The sequence below is a fragment of the Brienomyrus brachyistius genome, chromosome 13 (assembly GCF_023856365.1).
Source record: "Brienomyrus brachyistius isolate T26 chromosome 13, BBRACH_0.4, whole genome shotgun sequence".
Classification (NCBI taxonomy): Eukaryota; Metazoa; Chordata; class Actinopteri; order Osteoglossiformes; family Mormyridae; genus Brienomyrus; species Brienomyrus brachyistius.
Window position 1 is genome coordinate 8,670,008 of NC_064545.1, and position 18,482 is coordinate 8,688,489.

Genomic DNA, 18,482 nt, shown 5'->3' on the forward strand with positions numbered 1-18,482 from the left:
TCCGGCGTCCTTGAGACTGGGCAGCTTGGCTCGTCCATGCTGAGCAGTGTGGGAGTCCACAAATCCCTGAGAGTATTTGGCCATTCGGCTGCAGCCTCCTACAATGAAACTATTACAAAGCTCCGCAAAAGAGTGAATTCTTTTATAAATGAACCTCCTTTGCGACTTTTGCATTGTGTTTACGTAGTTATTGTCATAATTGTACTCCTATTTATTGTCGTACAGTAAGCACATTAATTAGAATTTGTGATTTGTGTTTAATCATGCAGTCACGAAGGACATGCAGAGTAAGATTCCATCGCATAGAGGACCTGACTGATTACCGTGCCTATGCCAATAAACTTTGGTATTGAACTGAATGTATTGCCAGTATATATCCAAGTAGTGCTGGCATTTTCCCTGACGGCGACTTTTCTGTAAGGGCAGGTGGGCAGTAGTTTGATCTCTGTTAGCGAGTGGCGCTGATGCCGAGCTGTAGGCTGGAGAGCAGAAGATCCCAGTAGATAACGATCGGCGATCGGGATTCTTTTACCGAATCTCCGCAGATCAGCACCCAGTTTGGGGAACAGCGGCGATGATTGCTTATGTGCATTGAATGGGATTGACCCACAGCCCCCCCTCCACCCACCGTACCACCCTTGCCTTTACTGTTTTACGGAGCAACAGCCACAAGTGATTTACGCTGAGACCATAGCTCGTCGTTAATGCGTGTGCGCGTCTGGTGCTTTGGAGGCATGCAGCTGAAGCAGCGTTAAAGCGCCGGATACCCCTTCCCACCCTTAAGGATGCGAGTGGGCAATGCCTGGCGACACGGAGGACCGGGTCTGTCACAGGGCGCTGGAGGTCCTGTCCGAGCTCTGCTCCAGGGGCGAAGTGCAAAGCGACAGCTGCCTGGATTTCATTTACTCTTTCCGCGATCTCGCCAAGCCGAGGTATACGGACTCAGGTAATTATAAAGCCGGGCGCTTCGGTACTCGAGTGTCAGGTATTGCAGCTAATGGGACCTGTGCCAGGTATCACGGTGTCAGGCTTTGCGCCCGGGAGGTCCGGTACCTGGGTGTCATGTAAGGTAGCCAGAAGGTCCCCTAGATAGATAGATAGATGTGTATTACAGACGTGGTCGGACGGGTTCACTATAAGGGTGCATTTTGGTGTTTTCTCAAGTGCATTGCATGCCATTGCAGTTCGCAACTTTTGTTTGGATAGCGCTAGTTTGTGTCAAAATCCGCATTGATGTCCAGAAGGCATGAGGTTTCTGTCATCAAAATCCTCGTTTCCCTTTCGGGTGTAACGCAGATTAACTTGTTGCGGAGATAGATGCTCTAAGGTTGTATTACAAATAACTGCTTACCAGTGCTGGACCAGATTGGGACTCTCAAAGGATATGCTAGGATTCTGCGATTTGTTGCGAGTTAGCATACATAATCTGACAGTCCTTTTATCGTGGATTAAAAAAATAATAATAACAATAGCAGTAATAATAATAATAATAATAATAATAATAATAATAATAATAGGCGGCATGGTGGTGCAGTGGTTAGCACTGTTGCCTCACACCTCTGGGACCCGGGTTCGAGTCTCCGCCTGGGTCACATGTGTGCGGAGTTTGCATGTTCTCCCCGTGTCGTCGTGGGGTTTCCTCCGGGTACTCCGGTTTCCCCCCACAGTCCAAAAACATGCTGAGGCTGATTGGAGTTGCTAAATTGCCCATAGGTGTGCATGTGTGAGTGAATGGTGTGTGAGTGAATGGTGTGTGAGTGTGCCCTGCGATGGGCTGGCCCCCCATCCTGGGTTGTTCCCTGCCTCGTGCCCATTGCTTCCGGGATAGGCTCCGGACCCCCCACGACCCAGTAGGATAAGCGGTTTGGAAAATGGATGGATGGATAATAATAATAATAAATTATCCTTAGAAATGGTCGATGACAGTTCTAAAATTGCCGGGAGGGTGTTGGTTCAAAGCTTCGGGTAGTCACTCTTCTCAGGGGTAGGTTTGCAGTTTTTGGGACCCCTGTAGTGACCCTTTGTGGCCCCTTGGGTTGTAGGAAACACTTGCTGACTGGCGTAAGGTATTCTGGAGTGTTTCAGGAGAGTCTTCAATTACCATGGCTGCAAGACGCAGATGCAGCAGTAAGCTTTAGCAGCTGGGATGCACAGAGGTGCACACTGGCCAGCCCTGAGTTTCCAGGTCAGTGATCCGTATGTGAAGGGGAGGGAGGCTGATGACATCCCACAGAGTGTTTTCACGGCTTCAGTGCATCTCTGCGAGACGTGGGCTGGTGTGAACCACGCCTCTTTCCTAAATGTCACCCTCCCACAGTGAAGGCGTGAAGCGGGGGCCGCCGCTGACATGAAATGTTAGTCAGTGACGCCGCGTTCGTTCCGCGACGTGTGAAGATTTCGGTCCTGAGCTGGATGCTGGCATGAGAGCGACTCAGCTCCCGTGTGGAACGACCATATTTCAGAACGCAGCCCTGGCAAGTTCCACCGGCTCCTCTCGTCAGAATAGCCCGTTAGTCATGCGGCTAAAAATATTATCAATGTTGACTTACAGTAACATCTTCTGACTTTTTGTGACACACACAGCCACGTTACCATCTGGGTAAGACACCAAAACCATATAGACACTTTATTATTGGCCACAGAATTAGAAGGAAATTGCTATTATATGTTCCTAGGTTTATTTCATTGTTTACGTTAAACTCGTGTGGTGTACAGTGGGCTCATAAACACATTTGTTATTCACAAGCCGAGTGTAAAGTTTATGCCACATGAATGGCATAGCGCTTATTTTCATGGATTTCTTCTTAGGAATACATTTAAATATTTATGTAACGTTTCGCTTGGCAGCGGCATAACTTTGCCCATTTACACGCAGCTGCTCTCCCTCTCTGTAGCCTGAGCGTAGCAGTACAGGGGTGATCCCATCTTTGATCGCCTGAGAAAGGCTCCTTTCAATAGCAGCTGAGTCGCTCTCTGCTCCGCGGCCCCTGATCTCGACACAGCCTCCTGTGTGCAGGTCGCCTGTGCTTTCCGGCCACAGCTGAGGCCTCTGGGTAGCCATCTGCAAGTGCCGGTGCTTCCGCTTGTCATCAATGGCAGCCCTGTGCAAATGCTCATCATTCCCGATGAATCCTGGCAAAGGAAGCGGGAGGCGGTCGCCACGGCGATGCGAGCCCGCAGCAGTTCATGGGAGTCGACAGACGGGCAGTCAGCTTGTACCTACAGTTTACGTGTCACCACGGCAGAAGAAGCTCCAGCACTCAGAGAGTTAGTGACATAAGATGAACTTCATGAATCCCAGAGGGAAATTCTGATGCAGAGAGCAGCAGGGAATGTAAAGTGCAAACAAACAAACGAGGAATGTAGAGGGCAAAACAAAGATGAAGTCCAAAGACGGTACAAATAATGCAAACATGTAAACAGTGTAAGCAGATTTTAAAATATACTCGGTGCACAAACAGAATATTCTGAAAAAAAAGGATATTAGGGAAATAAATAATGAATAACAATGTATTATTTGATTAACAGAAGGTGTGTGTGCTGGTATGTGAGCAAACAAATAGCACCGGATTATCTGCTTTCTGACGTGTTCTGGCTGGGCTGTGCGTGGGACATTCTCTAAGGTTATATCACGTTGGGCGTCGCTGAGCTGGACTTGAACCGCTGTATCTTCACACATTCTTACCCCATGACCTCTGACTGACTCACAGTACAAAGGATATTTTGCTATCTGGCATAATCTACAGTATAATAGCAAATACAACAAGCAGCTGCCTCCTATCTACTGAGCATGCTCAGTCTCTCATCCAGCAGGTACAGCAAGACCTGTAGGGACTGCAAAGCTGATCCTGCACTGTCCTCTACACACCTTGTTCAGTCCCGCTCTTTCTGTGATCTTGATGTCTCTTTCACTCCACCACAGATCTCTCTGCCATCCTGGTGTCTCTCTTTCCCCAGCATCTAACTGTGAGCTTGCTGACTCTCTCTTGCCACCAGATCTGTATGTGAGTCTGACATCTCTCTCTCTTATCCCCACAGACCTGTCTGTGAGTTTGCTCTCTCTTTTTCCTGCAGATGTCTGTGAGTCTTCTGTTTATGTCTTCCCTGCAAATCTGTCTGTGAGCCTGCTGTCTCTCTCTTTACTGCAGATCTGTCTGTGAGCTCGTGTCTCTCTGTCTCCCCTACAGATCTATCTGTGAGCTTACTGTGTCTTTTTCCTGCAAACCTGTCTATGAGCCTGCTGTCTCTCTCTTTTCCCTGCAGATCTGTCTGTGAGCCTACTGTCTCTCTCTGCTTCCTACAGATCCATATGTTAGTTTGCTGTCTCTCACTTCCGTGCAAATCTGTCTCTCAGCCTGCTGTCTCTCACTTCCGTGCAAATCTGTCTCTCAGCCTGCTGTCTCTTTCTCTCCAACAGATTTATCTGTGAGTCTGCTGTTTTCTCTCATCCCAGCAGATGTCTGTGAGCCTGCTGTCTCTCTCGCTTCCCACCTGTTCTGTCTGTGAACCTGCTGTCTCTTTCTCCCCAACAGATCTGTCTGTGAGCCTGCTGTCGCTTGTGGTGACAGCATGTGGCCTGGCACTCTTCGGTGTGTCCCTTTTTGTCTCCTGGAAGCTATGTTGGCTCCCATGGCGGGAACGTGGTATCTCCCCTAGCAACAAGCCAAGTGACTTACAGCCAAGGATGGCCCCCAGCGACACTGGGGCCGCAGCGTGTGAGACTCATGAAGATTGTAATAAGCCCTCCTCTCCTGTACCTGACCGTGTTCATGAGGTGGCCATGAAGATTAGTCACACGTCACCCGACATCCCTTTGGAGGGTCAGGCTGAGGCACAGAAGAATCATTCACCCCGTCCACGTATACAGCGGCAGAGCACAGAGCCCACCTCGTCCAGCCGGTTAGTTCCACCCTATCCCCTAAAAATCTGCCCCTGTTGTTGCAAATCTAGTCCAAATACTGCTTACCGAAAATAGATCAGATGAGTTAAATCAAAACATACTCTATTTTGCTTAATTCGACTCTTAGTGCAGATGAACCTTTTAATGTTTATTGTTGGAGATGACACAAGGGACGTTATGACAAGACAGAAATGCATTAAAGTCGTAATCATTTTAACATTTTTTTCCTGAAATGAGAACTGTGTACTGGAGCAAAGTTGTTGTGTTCAGCTGGTGTCAGGCAGACTCACGAAGGAATGTGTTCAGCTGTGTGGCAGGGCAGACTTGAGAAGGAATATCATCATCTGGGTGTCAGGCAGCCTTGACACGGAATGTGTTCAGCTTGGTGTCTGGCAGACTTGAGAACCAATTCCTTTAGCTGGGTTTTAGGCAGACTCATGAATGAATGTGTTCAGCTGGGTGTCAGGCAGACTCATGAATGAATGTGTTCATCTGGGTGTCAGGCAGCCTTGAGACGGAATGTGTCCAACTGGGTATCAGGCACATTTGAGAGTTGATGCTGTTTGCTCTGTCTTCAGCCACAGCTCCATCCGCAGACAAATGAACCTGTCCAACCCAGACTTCAGTGTGGCCCAGTTCCAGAGACAGGACTCACTGGTCGGTCTGGGCCAGATCAAGCCCGAACTGTACAAGCAGCGTTTGATGGGTGATGAGGACAGCCCACCAGGGAGTGACTGCGGCCGCCTCCACTTCATCCTCAAGTATGACTGCGACCTGGAACAGCTAATTGTCAAAATCCACAAGGCACAGGACCTGCCTGCCAAGGACTTTTCAGGCAGCTCGGACCCCTACGTGAAGATCTACCTGCTCCCAGACCGTAAGACTAAACACCAGACTAAGGTGCACCGCAAGACTCTGAATCCGGTTTTCGATGAGGTCTTCCTGTTCCCCGTGGCCTACACCGAGCTACCCACGCGCAAGCTGCACTTCAGCGTCTACGACTTTGACAGATTCTCCCGGCATGACATCATCGGTCAGGTGGTGGTGGAGAACTTCCTGGAACTGCCAGACTTCCCCAGAGAAACTAAACTCTGCAGGGACATCCAGTATGTCACAAAGGTATGTCTGTTTTTTTTTTCATGTTTCCCCAGCTGACGTTTTGTATTTTAGCTGTGCTGGTGGTGAATCTTTCTGGTGGGGGGGGTATGGGTGGCTTTTTTTAGTCAATGCCCCCTAAGAAGATGGCGCCCTAAGCAGCTGCCTATTCCAGAGAATAGGTCACCTGGCACTGGCCCTAACATTTGTAGCTTCCCTCGCGGCCCCCTGTGAACTGAAGCAGATTCTCCCCTCGTCTCCATGGGAAGGCATGTTACTCCTTCACAGCTTGGCTTGTTTCTCAGATCTATCTATGGCCTCAGGTTTGGAGAATTGTCATATTTAAGTTATTTATAACACGTCCATAACCAGAAGAGACTAATGCTCTGTGATAGCAGCCTTGAGGAAAAATACATTCATAGACTGACAGGTAAACAGAGAGGCTGGGGAGGGCAGGCGAAAAATCTGGGGTGGCTGGGCTGGTGCAGGGGTGACTTGCAGATATATTTAGAGATGGAGGTTACCTGTGATGGAAGGCATTTGCAAAGTTATCACAGCTGAGTGACACTGAGAAGTGTGATTCCTGTTAAGGCTGCACTGACTGTCAGCACCTGCTGATGTCATTATGGGACGGATTGTGAGGATGTAGTCTGGTGTTAGGTTCTGAGGATCGAGCTGCACAGAGGATGGAGTGCAAGGATGTAGTCTGGTGTTAGGTTCTGAGGATCGAGCTGCATAGAGGATGGAGTGTAAGGATGTAGTCTGGTGTTAGGTACTGAAGATCAAGCTGCATAGAGGATGGAGTGTAAGGATGTAGCCTGGTGTTAGGTTCTGAGGATCGAGCTGCACAGAGGATGGAGTGTAAGGATGTAGTCTGGTGTTAGGTTCTGAGGATCGAGCTGCATAGAGGACGGAGCATAAGGATGTAGTGTGGTGTTAGGTACTGAAGATCGAGCTGCACAGAAGATGGAGTGTAAGGATGTAGTCTGGTGTTAGGTTCTGAGGATCGAGCTGCACAGAGGATGAAGTGTAAGGATGTAGTCTGGTGTTAGGTACTGAAGATCGAACTGTATAGAGAATGGAGCGTAAGGATGTAGTCTGGTGTTAGGTACTGAAGATCGAGCTGCATAGAGGATGGAGTGTAAGGATGTAGTCTGGTGTTAGGTACTGAAGATTGAGCTGCACAGAGGATGGAGCGTAAGGATGTAGCCTGGTGTTAGGTACTGAAAATCGAGCTGCATAGAGGATGGAGTGTAAGGATGTAGCCTGGTGTTAGGTACTGAAAATCGAGCTGCATAGAGGATGGAGCGTAAGGATGTAGCCTGGTGTTAGGTACTGAAAATCGAGCTGCATAGAGGATGGAGTGTAAGGATGTAGCCTGGTGTTAGATACTGAAGATCGAGCTGCATAGAGGATGGAGTGTAAGGATGTAACCTGGTGTTAGGTACTGAAGATCGAGCTGCATAGAGGATGGAGTGTAAGGATGTAACCTGGTGTGAGGCATCATTGGCATTAGGTAACCATAGCAGTGCTATATAACATGAGTTATGGGATTATATGTAAATATAATTGTTTACATAGCATGGTATCTCCTTGAATAATGTAGCATGTGAAACCGGAATAAGATTATAGTAAATGTGGGCGGGGTTTCCCTTCATGTGAGTCTGTGAAGTCGAAGAGCACAGACCTGGAATCCCCAGTGAAATCTGTGCCCAGGACAAGCTGATTTATAAACCCTTGCAGTGAGATTCGGTCCGTGTTCCACATCCAGCAGTTGGCAAGAGGCACACAGCTATGGATCTGATGCATATCCAGGCTCATCTTATCCTTCTAAGTACTGCTTCTATTCTGTCTTCTGCCTTTTATAATTGCATCTTAATCATATTTCCTCTCCGAGAATAGCTGCCAAAGGAGATGTGCATTTGTACAGCGGCATCATGGAGCTCCGAATGAAAAGAGGGATTTTACCTACAAAATAAACACGATTTAGACTATCAAAGTGTCTGTGTCTAAAATTCAGCATATGACATTTTTTCCTGTCCTCCCGAAATTTAATAACATAAATTAAGTTTGTAACATCAAAATTCACTGATATTTCACTGCACTGTGCCCGCTGGCTGCAGTGGGCATGACTTTGAAGGACTTTTATCACAAAGACGACACAGAGCCCATACAGCGGTACATTATTCACACGCCTGAGTACAGAGTAGCGCAGCTATGCTGCCTGCTTAGAAAATGATAGAGAAGGTAGCATGAGCTGAAATGCAGCACAAATTCGCTTTGATTGATGCATCATAAGAAGTACAGTGGGTTTGTATATCGATAATACACTATGATATATACAATAATCAGACTGAACTAGGTGGATCACTATTAACAAAGAACGTCTTCTAAGTTAGTGCCCTATTATTATTTAATTGTGTTTCATGGTTGACCAATGGAAGCACTAATTGTATGAGAGGGTAAAGTGTGATATTTTACAAGACTTTCTAGACGTTGATCACAGATTATAGGACACAAAAGTTACCGTTCGTGCTGCCAGTGAACTCCATCGGGGCAGGGAAATCCGTCACCCCTTGGCTAAGACGCGTGATCTGAGTGATTGTGAATGCAGCCTGATTGGTGCTACCGGACGTGATGGTTGCAGCATCTCAGAAAGAGCCACTTTTATGCAATTTTCACACACCAAAGTGCCCAGAGTTTTCAGAGAACGGTTTGATGAATAAAAAACATGCAGTCAGCAGCAATTCTGAGAGTAAAAAACACCTTATTAAAGAGAGAGACTCGTTAAAGCTAACGAGGAGGCCATAAGTGTAAAAATAGCAGCGCGAGTGGTACAGAGGTGGCATGCAGAAAGGCTTTTCTGAATGCACAACTTGTCAACATGTTCCTAGAGACAAAAGGGGTTCCAAGCAGCTACTCAGCAGGGCTGCCTTATAAGGAGATTACTGGATGTACAAATTCTGCCCCAAAATCCTCTGTTGAGTGACTGTGAAATAAAATGGAAAGACGACTGACAGCAGTGGATGTCATTATGAGGTTATTTTTCAACGACACAATAAGAGTCCGCCTAAATGGTAACGCTCTCTTTATTTTGTGTTTCGAACGAAACGTGACAGACTTTAGTACCAGTGAAATAATGGTTTGTTATGCTTCTGGGAAATGCTGCTTTAAATAATAGGAAAATAGAAAATAAATAATAAATAAATATATCTTGGAGAGAAAACAGCCATTTGCTTCTTGTTTCATTCATGATCAGAGATGCATATAGCTTGAGGTATTAGCAGTTTCTTTGACTTATTTAAGCATCATACACTGTATTTAAATAGACACATTTTAATCCAAAACAATATAAGTGTATTAAGAAACCTGGATCACACAGTACCTGAAGTAACTGGGGCTTAAGGGCCTTGCTCAGGGAAATCACTCTGTCAAAGCAGAGAATTGAATCAGCAACCTTCTGACCACCAGTACAACAATGTAACATACTGGGCCACACACAGCCTACAGAATGCAACCCAAAAATAACATGACTGCATGAGAAATCACTGATGACTGAAGGCTTGGTAGCTATGCTTGGTAGGGTGTGACATCACTGCTACGTGCCTATGACAGTCCAGCACATGGTGGTTGTTTCTGTGGGTACCGATTGGACGTCAGGACAACTTCGCCCCTGTTTACATGTGGACAGAAGTCTGGGTGAAGGCAGTCTATGTGAAAACCTTCTTAAATTGGCATATAGACCTCTCTGCTTTATGCACAGTGATAAATACAGGGGAATTTTCTTCCTGGGTAGACCAGCCCTAGTGGACTGGGAGGAACCTTGGAAATGTCATTGGCGGAAAGACCAGAGAAAAGGGTGCGAGGAGATGCAGGTCCATGGCGAAGCAGAGGGTCTGACATCTGCCCTGACACATTCACAGGAGCAGCAGCGACGGCCAAACTGCAGCACGGCGAAACATCCTGGGGGAACTTCAGACAGACCCTAGCTGGGGCTGAGGCGATGCAGGGCTGGGTTGCAGGACGCGTGGTGGACACACTGGGATAGGGTGTTTGGGCTGGTAGAGCAGTATGATGGACTTCAGGTTCATGATGGTGGTTTAGCATCACGTGGGAGAATCCACCACTTTTCTTACACAAGTGACGAGCTGTGTGCTTTTCTCTGTAGGACAACGTGGACCTGGGGGACCTCATGTTCTCACTCTGCTACCTTCCCACGGCTGGACGCCTGACTATCACCATCATCAAAGCCAGGAACCTGAAGGCCATGGACATCACCGGGGCATCAGGTGAGCGTGTCTGTCGGTTCTCGGTCCTCTTGGTCCTGATTAATTTGAGCCACTTCATAGTTGGAAACTATAGCTGGATTAATCCATTGCCTTTTAACTTTTAGGGTAATTGTGTTTTGATAAAAGTTATGATACAGGCAAAAATATTGGGACACCTGGCCATTACATCGATGGCAACTTTTATGAAATCCTGTTCTAAATCCATAGGCATCAATATGGAGTTGGTCCCTCCTTCGCAGCTATAACAGCTGCCACTCATCTGGGAAAGCTTGCTACAAGATTTTGGAGTGTGTCTGTGGGAATTTATACCCATTCACTTAGAAGAACATTTGTGAGATCAGGCACTTATGTTGGATGTGAAGGCCTGGCCCCCAATCTTGTTCAAGTTCATCCCAAAGATGTTCAATGAGATTGAGGTCAGGGCTCTGTGTGGGACAGTTAAGTTCTCCCACACCAAATTCTTCCAACCATGTCTTTATGGACCTTGCTTTGTGCACTGGGGCACAGTCATGCTGGAACAGAAAGGGCTTTTCCTCAAGCTGCTCCCACAAATTTTGAAGCATAGAATTGTCCAAAATGTCTAGGTATGCTGAACAATTAAGGGTTTCCTTCCTTCCTTGGAAGGGCCTGAAAAACAACCCGATACCATTATCCCTCCTCAACTAAACCTTACAGTTGACACAATGTAGTGAGGTAGGTAACATTCTCCTGACATCTGCCAAACTCAGACCCGTCCATCAGACTGCTAGATAGCAAGATTCGTCACTCCACAGAAATCTGCAGTTATGGAGTCAACAGAGTGCTGGTGACTTATACGCACTCCTTGCCTCAGTATTTGACGACCACGGTCTGTTATTTTATAAAGCCTGCCGCTTTATGGCTGGGTTTTTATTGTTCCTAAACAGTTCCATTTGCAATTATTTCACAAACCGAATCGCAAAGGTGGCATCCGATGACAATACCATACTCAAAATCATTAAGCTCTTCAAAATGACCAGTTATTTCACAAATGTCTGTAAACCTGACTGCATGGCTAGGTGCTCGAGTTTATTTGGCAATGGGTCTGTCAAATTTAATGATTAAGAGGTGTGTCCCCGTTCTTTTGTCTATAAAGTGTATTTTCTGCAAGGTTACAGGTGTGTATTGGTAAATCCTAATGACTGGTATATAGAAGTCAGTGTTGTACCCCTTATATGGAGGACCTGCTGTGTAGCATGCAGGCAAAGAGCTGTGTGTGTGCTATGAGGTGCCTGTGATCCGGGGGCTGAGACCTGTTTATATTCTGCACCTCAAAGGCTGTTGTTGCCCTGTCTCCTCACAACACATCCATCCACTGTGTTTCTTTCCAGATCCTTATGTGAAAGTGTCTCTAATGTGTGAAGGGCGGAGGTTAAAGAAGAGGAAAACCTCCACGAAAAGAAACACGTTGAACCCCATCTACAATGAAGCCATAGTCTTTGATGTCCCTCCTGAGAACATCGACCAGATCAGCCTCCTGATAGCCGTCATGGACTATGACCGGTGAGAATCCTGCATCGGTGAACCTGCTTTGTTGTATAACATCAAGGATAAAACGAGAGACTCCTTTCAGAGAAGCGCTCGTGATCACAGTACTGATCCATCAGCGGCACTGAGAAAAGCGTCTTCTTCATCCTTTCTACAGTGTAGGGCACAATGAGGTCATAGGCGTGTGCCGGGTGGGCAGTGAAGCCGAGAGGCTTGGCTATGACCACTGGTGCGAGATGATGGCGTACCCACGCAAGCCCATCGCTCACTGGCACCCTCTGGTGGAGGTAAGACTGAAGCCCATGTCTTACTTCCTATCCTTTAGCTCTGCCATACATCAAGGTTTGTTAATCATCCCATGTCGTCTTTTAGAAGAAACTGTCAATTTGCGGCCACCAGCCCCCCAGTGTAGTGACTCTTCGTAACCAATAGGGGCCCCCCAAACCTCTGGGACCCCAGGCAAATGAGCGGTTTGAGTGATTGTAAACGTCGGCACTGCATTTTGGGTAACAGTAAAAAACATAAAAACAGATGTAGGAGCTTCAGTTCACATTGCAGTAGAGAAGCATTTTGCCACATGCTCAGAAATGTCCTTGTCGAGGTGGCAGAAATAACAAAATAGAGAGAGTACAGTCACTGGGATTCATTTCCGTAAAGGATTTTACTGCAGCTTGGGGGTCTTTCAAATCGTGGGTCCAGCCACTCGCTAGAGAGAGAGCCATTGCAACAGAGGTGAAATTTGCTTTTTGAAATGTGTTCATGTTGTCAGGCTGTTTCTGAAAGCCTGGGCGCCTGTGAGCTGCCCTTTCATCCCTCGCCAGCTTACTTATCAGCTGTGGATAAGTGGTAAAAGGCTGCTTTCGCTCTTAGAAAAAACGTTGAAAATGATACTGACACTTTTGACTCCTGGTCAGGTAAATGTTTTCAAAAGCGCACCTTTGCTTTCCATAACTGCTTGGTATTCAGGCGAATGCAGAAAAAAAAAATTATAGGAATGGCAGGATCTCTCTGGTAACGCAGATTTAATAAAGCCGTAAGCCGCCTCCTCCGGAACACACCGGCAGACAGACGTTTTTCGCTTCTCTGTCTTCATGCTGCTTCTCCTGGCCGGTCGCTGCAGCAGCAGCGTGCCAAGCAGGTCTGGCCTCCTCTATCGAGCTCGTGGACTCTGGCTCGTTCTGCGGAATTCCCAGATGTTCCCCGGCCAGCTGGGAGATATAATCCCTCTAACGTGTCTCAGGGACTCCTCCTGGTGGGACAACCTTAGAAAATGTCCAGACCACCTCAGTTGGCTCTCTTTCACCACAACAGAGCAGCAGCTGTATTTCAAGGTCCCTCAGGATGAATGAATGTTCCGTTTATATAGTGCTTTTTAAGACACCCAAAGCACTTTACAGAATGAATGGGGAGCCACTTTAACCACCTGGGTGGTGAGACAGCAGCCATTCTGCAACAGTACACTCACCACACAATAGCTAAGGCGGTGATTAGACAGGAGAGAATCCACCAGTTAAATTATAGCGGATGATTAGGAGGCCAGATTTGATTGGGCTTCAGTGGGCAATTTTAGCCAGGACATCGGTCTACCACCCCTACTTTTTCAAAGGACGCCCAGGGACCTTTTATAAGTGAGAGAGTCAAGACCTTTGTTTTTTGTCTAATCAGAAGGATGGGACCATTTTTACAGCACAGCATCTGGGATCCACACAGACCACAGGATAGGCTAACATGTTGGCCACACCAACGCCTCTTCCAGCAGCAGCCCAGCTTTCTGAGTTGGTTGCCCATCCAAGAACTGGTCAGGTTGTACAACCTTGTTCTTTTGGTCATTGCCCGTAGCTCATGACCATAGGTGAGGATAAGGACATTGATTGGCCAGTAAACCGCAAGCTCTGTCCAGTCATTTCACCTGACTTGTTCACTGTTTTAAAATCCACAGCCACCAAACCTATTCACAAGTCAATCTCATCTTCCCTCTTCCAAGCACTTCTGAACAAGTTACCATGATGCAGCATCTCCAAGGACACAAAATGGATGTCAGTGGTGTAAGAAAATTCCCAAAATCTGTGAGGGGGGGGGGGGAGATTTACCCCGCTATTCCGCAGCCAGAACAGAAACTGCTTCCATTCACCAGAATCCCAGATCCCAGCATCGAGTAGAGTCTGCCCCCACCATACCGTTTCACTTTTGTTTGACCTCGTTAGCATATGTAAATATAATTGTCCATCCTCTGATCAGGTGCTTTCCTGTTGTAATTGCCTCTGTTTTTAACTGGCTCTGTTGGTTTCTCTCCTTCAGTGGGTGGGACCGGAGGCCTCAGGTGGGAGTCAAGGGGGCTCCTGCAGCTCGCTAAAAACACCTCCGTCACCTTAACTGCACCAGTGCTTGGGGCACGACCCCGGCTCCAATCTCGACAAGATCGTAAAACCTCAACGGCTTTCCAGAGGGATACGACTCGAGCTGAGCAATGTTTGCTGCGGTTTCATTCTGTGTTGTTTGTTTGCATGTTTGTTTGATGGCATGTTTAGTAATTATCCCCCCTCTTTTCTATTTAGTAAAACGAAAGTACCTAAACTTTGTTATAGTTTCATTAGAGCTTTAGTTTTAAGTGAAAGTTTTCTACTTTGTCCCTATTTTTATATCACACATCACACTCGTCTAAATTTGAATACGGTGCATGACCTGTTTCCCCCTTCTCTATTTCTGTATGGCTTTCTTTTGAAATAAAATGAGGAGAACACAACTCTAGTGCAGTATATTTAAGATGCAGTTTTACTTGCAAAACCGTACATAAAAATTCCACCAGCAGACAATCACGCCCTCCAAGGCCTGACCTTTGTGTAAGCACAAGTGGAGCCCTTTTCTTTCCAAACGTCTCACAGTCACCATGATGTGTGACAGATGTCTCACTTTCCTAAGTGGCAGTGACCTTAAAACTGAAGTTTAGCTTAGGAAGCCTTTCCCTGAAGCTCTGAAGTACCCGCTATGACCCCTTTGACTAGACGTACAAAAACATCATTCGCTGCTCGCTGGCAAACACAGGATGTCACCGTACAGGTGGGAGGCTCTTTACTGTGGCTTTTTGATGAAAACAAGCTCAGAAATGACATTTCCTCCCCCTGCAAACAGCCCTTATACCTCTAGGAGGATGCTTAACATGCAGAGAGAAGCTGGCCCAATCTGAAGGTCACTCCATTATACATCACAGGAATATTTAGTAAAATTCATTTTAGCCATTCAGTTTCAACATGAGATTTAACATTATTACGTTTAATAATTAATACTGGATAGTATATACTTACTTTACTGCTGCCTTCAGCCAAAATCAACTGTGGGAGACCTGAAAGGCAAAAGGTTTGAATCTCTTTTACTATGTAGTGTGCTTGACTGCAAAGGTAGCTGCATAGCTGGGTTAAATAGCTATTAACTATTAAACAGCCCTGAACATTGTCCATGTTTGCACAGCAAATTGTCAATATACTACATAAAGAAATAAAATTAAGTATTCTTTAACCATCAGTTCTAAAATCAACATTTGAAAAACAATCCACTGCTTCTAGCCACACTCAAAAGATTAGATGATCAAATGGCTCTTTACTGCCCCCTAGTGAAGATCTCAGCAATGAAGAGGTGATCAAGAAGTACAGACTAACAAAAAAAAACAGAAAACTAATTAAATGATATTTAAAACACAAATGGAATTTGAAAGTCCACAGAAATTTTGTGAAAAATGAATCCTGTGGATTGCTTGAGTTTTGGAAAATTGCTCCTCAGTTTCAAGCGCAATCATTATTGATGGAAAAGGTGCATTATTCTGATGGCTGGGTAATGAGAGCAATGCAAAGAGAGGCGATGAATTCTTTATTGCTGGAGGACTTACTTTAATAAAAACAATTAAGCAAGACAACCAGAGAGTACAGAAGGCAGGTTTGCTAAGATGGCATCCCAATGACAGCAGTGTCGTTTTTAAGATGATGTAATGTGAGTAGCGGAGATTCTAGTACCATCTATTGATGGAGGCCGAGCTTTAAAGGTTTGCCTTCCTGGGGATGTAGCAGTGCTTGATGATCTTTGACCGGCATTTCTTGTGGTACACCATGTCAAACACTGCACATTTAAAACAAACAAAAACAGAGTGAAAAGTAAGAAAGCCAGTTGGTCAGGAATGTAGCTGCGATTCCCCAGTTTCTGCGCTGGCCGGTGACACTTACAGCCGCACATCTTGGCCTTGCCTCAGAAGTAGGAGGTGCACTGGTCACATGACAGCCAGATGTTCACTCGATACTGACTGAGCATATGGGCCCAACCAGAGCTCCATCTGCACAACAGCAACAAATCCAGAGAAGAGACCCAGGGACGACCCCAGCGAGGACGTTGTCCGGCACTGAGTTATCCCCCGTAGTTGTCGCAGTCCAGGTGATCACCCTTCCCTTTCCAGGTAGGGGTAACAAGTCATTTTTTTCCAGCTGGTTTGGTTGATGCCTGTCTTTCAAATGAAAGCAAAGATTGCTTGCAATGCCAGGCGGACAGCTTCACCATCAGCCTGGAGAAGTTCAACCGGGATGTCACAGATCCCTGTGGCTTTCCCTACTCCATCTGGTTCACCACCTACGCAATCTCAGTGATAGACGGGGTTTACAACTAATTGAAGGATCAACCGCATGAACCATGTACCCAGAGATTTCTGACTTCCTAGTCGAAGATCAGCCTTAAACAGCTGCTCAAAATAGTTGCCCCAGCAGGTCACAACTGCAGTGTCATCCGTAAGGACCGTTCTATCACCTGCCATGATTGTGACACTGAGGAACAGATTCGGATGCGTAATGCTTCGATTCCTCTGTAAGCAGGATGTGGGTTGCTAGACCACAGATAGTCACAGATTCCTCCAACAAAAATCTCCTTATCTGCCTTCAGTACCCAGGCAACCATCCTTCCTGTACAGACTGGAGATGCCATCAAACTGTATGCTGCAACTCTTCCTAATAATACCCAGGGTGTTCAGGGTCTTGTCGTGGAAGGTTTACTACATCACACTGGGATCAGCAGTTGCACCCTAGTCCGCAGGTTTTCAAACATAAACTGCATGCAAACTCATTATAAACAGCTTTGTAGTCTGGCCAGGTCCAGCCTCATTCTCCTAAGAGGTGGTAGCCTACTGGATCTAAGTTGAATCCTCAGAGTAGCAACAACAAAGTTGTGGTCAGAATGGACACTTCTGTGAGCCCTGCATTTCTGTAGGAGCTCTCAGCATGTATTTACGATCTCCTTCGGGAGATTGAAATCAAACGATGCAGCTCAGGGCGATGGAACCAGGATGGAGCAACTTGCAGACCTTGACCTTTTTTTTGTAAAGTCAAGGAGCACGGAGCCAAGGTCCTTTCACCAAGGTCATGAGACTCGTTGGGACCAATACGGTCCTCAGAGCGAGCCCTGTTGGTGTCAGTCAGAATGAGAACAAGAGACCCAAAGGAATGATCGAATTGGTGGGTGAAAAAGAGAGTCGCTCTATATGTTCAGTCGCGAGTTTAGTTTCCAGCCAATGAAAAGCTTGCTTACAGCACATCCTTACATGTTTCACTGGCTCTCGCTTTCAAGTCATATTTCTGATTAAAAAAAATATGTTTGGTGCAGGGAAGTGAACGTGAACATTCATCAAACCGTTAGGAAGAAGCACCTGATTGCTTTCCATTACTTTTGGGTTGCCTCAATGCTAAATGTGTAAACAATCACAAGAAAAGTAATATACATATCAATAACATAGTATGCTAATGCTAACTATGACAACCTTAACCCCCACCCTGGTCTAACCATAACCATAAGTAGCCAAGCAAAATACAGGAGTTTTAGCATTTTTAGTTTTTTCATTGTAGTCACAGATTTTTATAAAATAGTTTTATTTTCCCTTATGGGGACCGGTTTCCTGGTCGGACATTGTGTCCCCATGAGAATAGGTATACCCGCTCACACACACACACACACACACACACACACACACACACACACACACACACACACACACACACACACACACACACACACACACAATCAATACTCTATGGGCAATTTGGAGATACCTTTCAGTCTAGAAGGCATACCTGAGTAGCAGAAGACGAACATGCAAATTCCACACACAGAGAAAACAAAATTGGCATTCAAACCTCCAACCTTGGAAGTGTGAGTCAGTGGCGCTACCCGTCGAGCCACTGTGCCAAACCCCCCACTCCCCTTGAGCTGAGTTACAAACAACAATGTATTAGTCAAATTCAAAACACATGAGCGCCTGATTTATGCTTCTCATTTTCGCACTGGAAGCAAACGCAGCTGTCGACGTTCTTCAGATGTGACGGACATGTTGCAACAGCCCGCCATTGTTCTTCATGCCCAAGTTGCCTGTGATTGCGAGCCCCCTAGGATCGTTCCAGTCCTTAACGACTTGGCATTGACTGAGCGGCTCAGCTGCGTGATTCTGATCACACTAAATGCAAGGAAGGCGTGGGGATTCGCTACATCCGCTATTCGCGCTTCATCCCTTTCATAACTCCTACGTTTGTCACCAATAAAGTAACACGATTATTGGCAACCCAAGATGAGTAATAATCTCAGCTATTGTTTTAATTAACTGCTTATTATTAATTAAAAATAGAACAGTAACACTTTACTTAAGGGCATGTTTTTAGTAATTTTTAAAAAAC

General features: G+C 46.1%; 1 protein-coding gene across 2 annotated transcripts; it reads left to right on the forward strand.

Moving 5' to 3' along the window:
• The first annotated feature begins 475 nt into the window (after positions 1-475).
• Positions 476-14,533, forward strand: LOC125706894 (synaptotagmin-9-like). 2 transcript variants are annotated; one of them, XM_048973758.1, is made up of 7 exons: positions 478-946; positions 4,533-4,899; positions 5,479-6,019; positions 10,164-10,284; positions 11,634-11,805; positions 11,948-12,077; positions 14,089-14,533. In XM_048973758.1, exons 1-7 carry the CDS (start codon positions 799-801, stop codon positions 14,161-14,163), a joined length of 1,554 nt encoding a protein of 517 aa, XP_048829715.1. In that variant the 5' UTR covers positions 478-798; the 3' UTR covers positions 14,164-14,533. The 2 variants fall into 2 exon arrangements, with proteins under 2 accessions (XP_048829714.1, XP_048829715.1); XM_048973757.1 differs by lacking the exon at positions 14,089-14,533 and having other exon boundaries at positions 476-946; positions 11,948-13,844.
• The last annotated feature ends 3,949 nt before the right edge of the window (positions 14,534-18,482 follow it).

What these genes read in the sequence shown, in the direction of transcription:
- LOC125706894 (XM_048973757.1), top strand. Translation starts at nt 799, where the DNA reads ATGCCTGGCGACACGGAGGACCGGGTCTGTCACAGGGCGCTGGAGGTC. An exon ending in ACATCCAGTATGTCACAAAG is followed by an intron (nt 6,020 to 10,163) that starts GTATGTCTGTTT and finishes TTTTCTCTGTAG; the next exon opens with GACAACGTGGACCTGGGGGA. An exon ending in GCCGTCATGGACTATGACCG is followed by an intron (nt 11,806 to 11,947) that starts GTGAGAATCCTG and finishes TCCTTTCTACAG; the next exon opens with TGTAGGGCACAATGAGGTCA.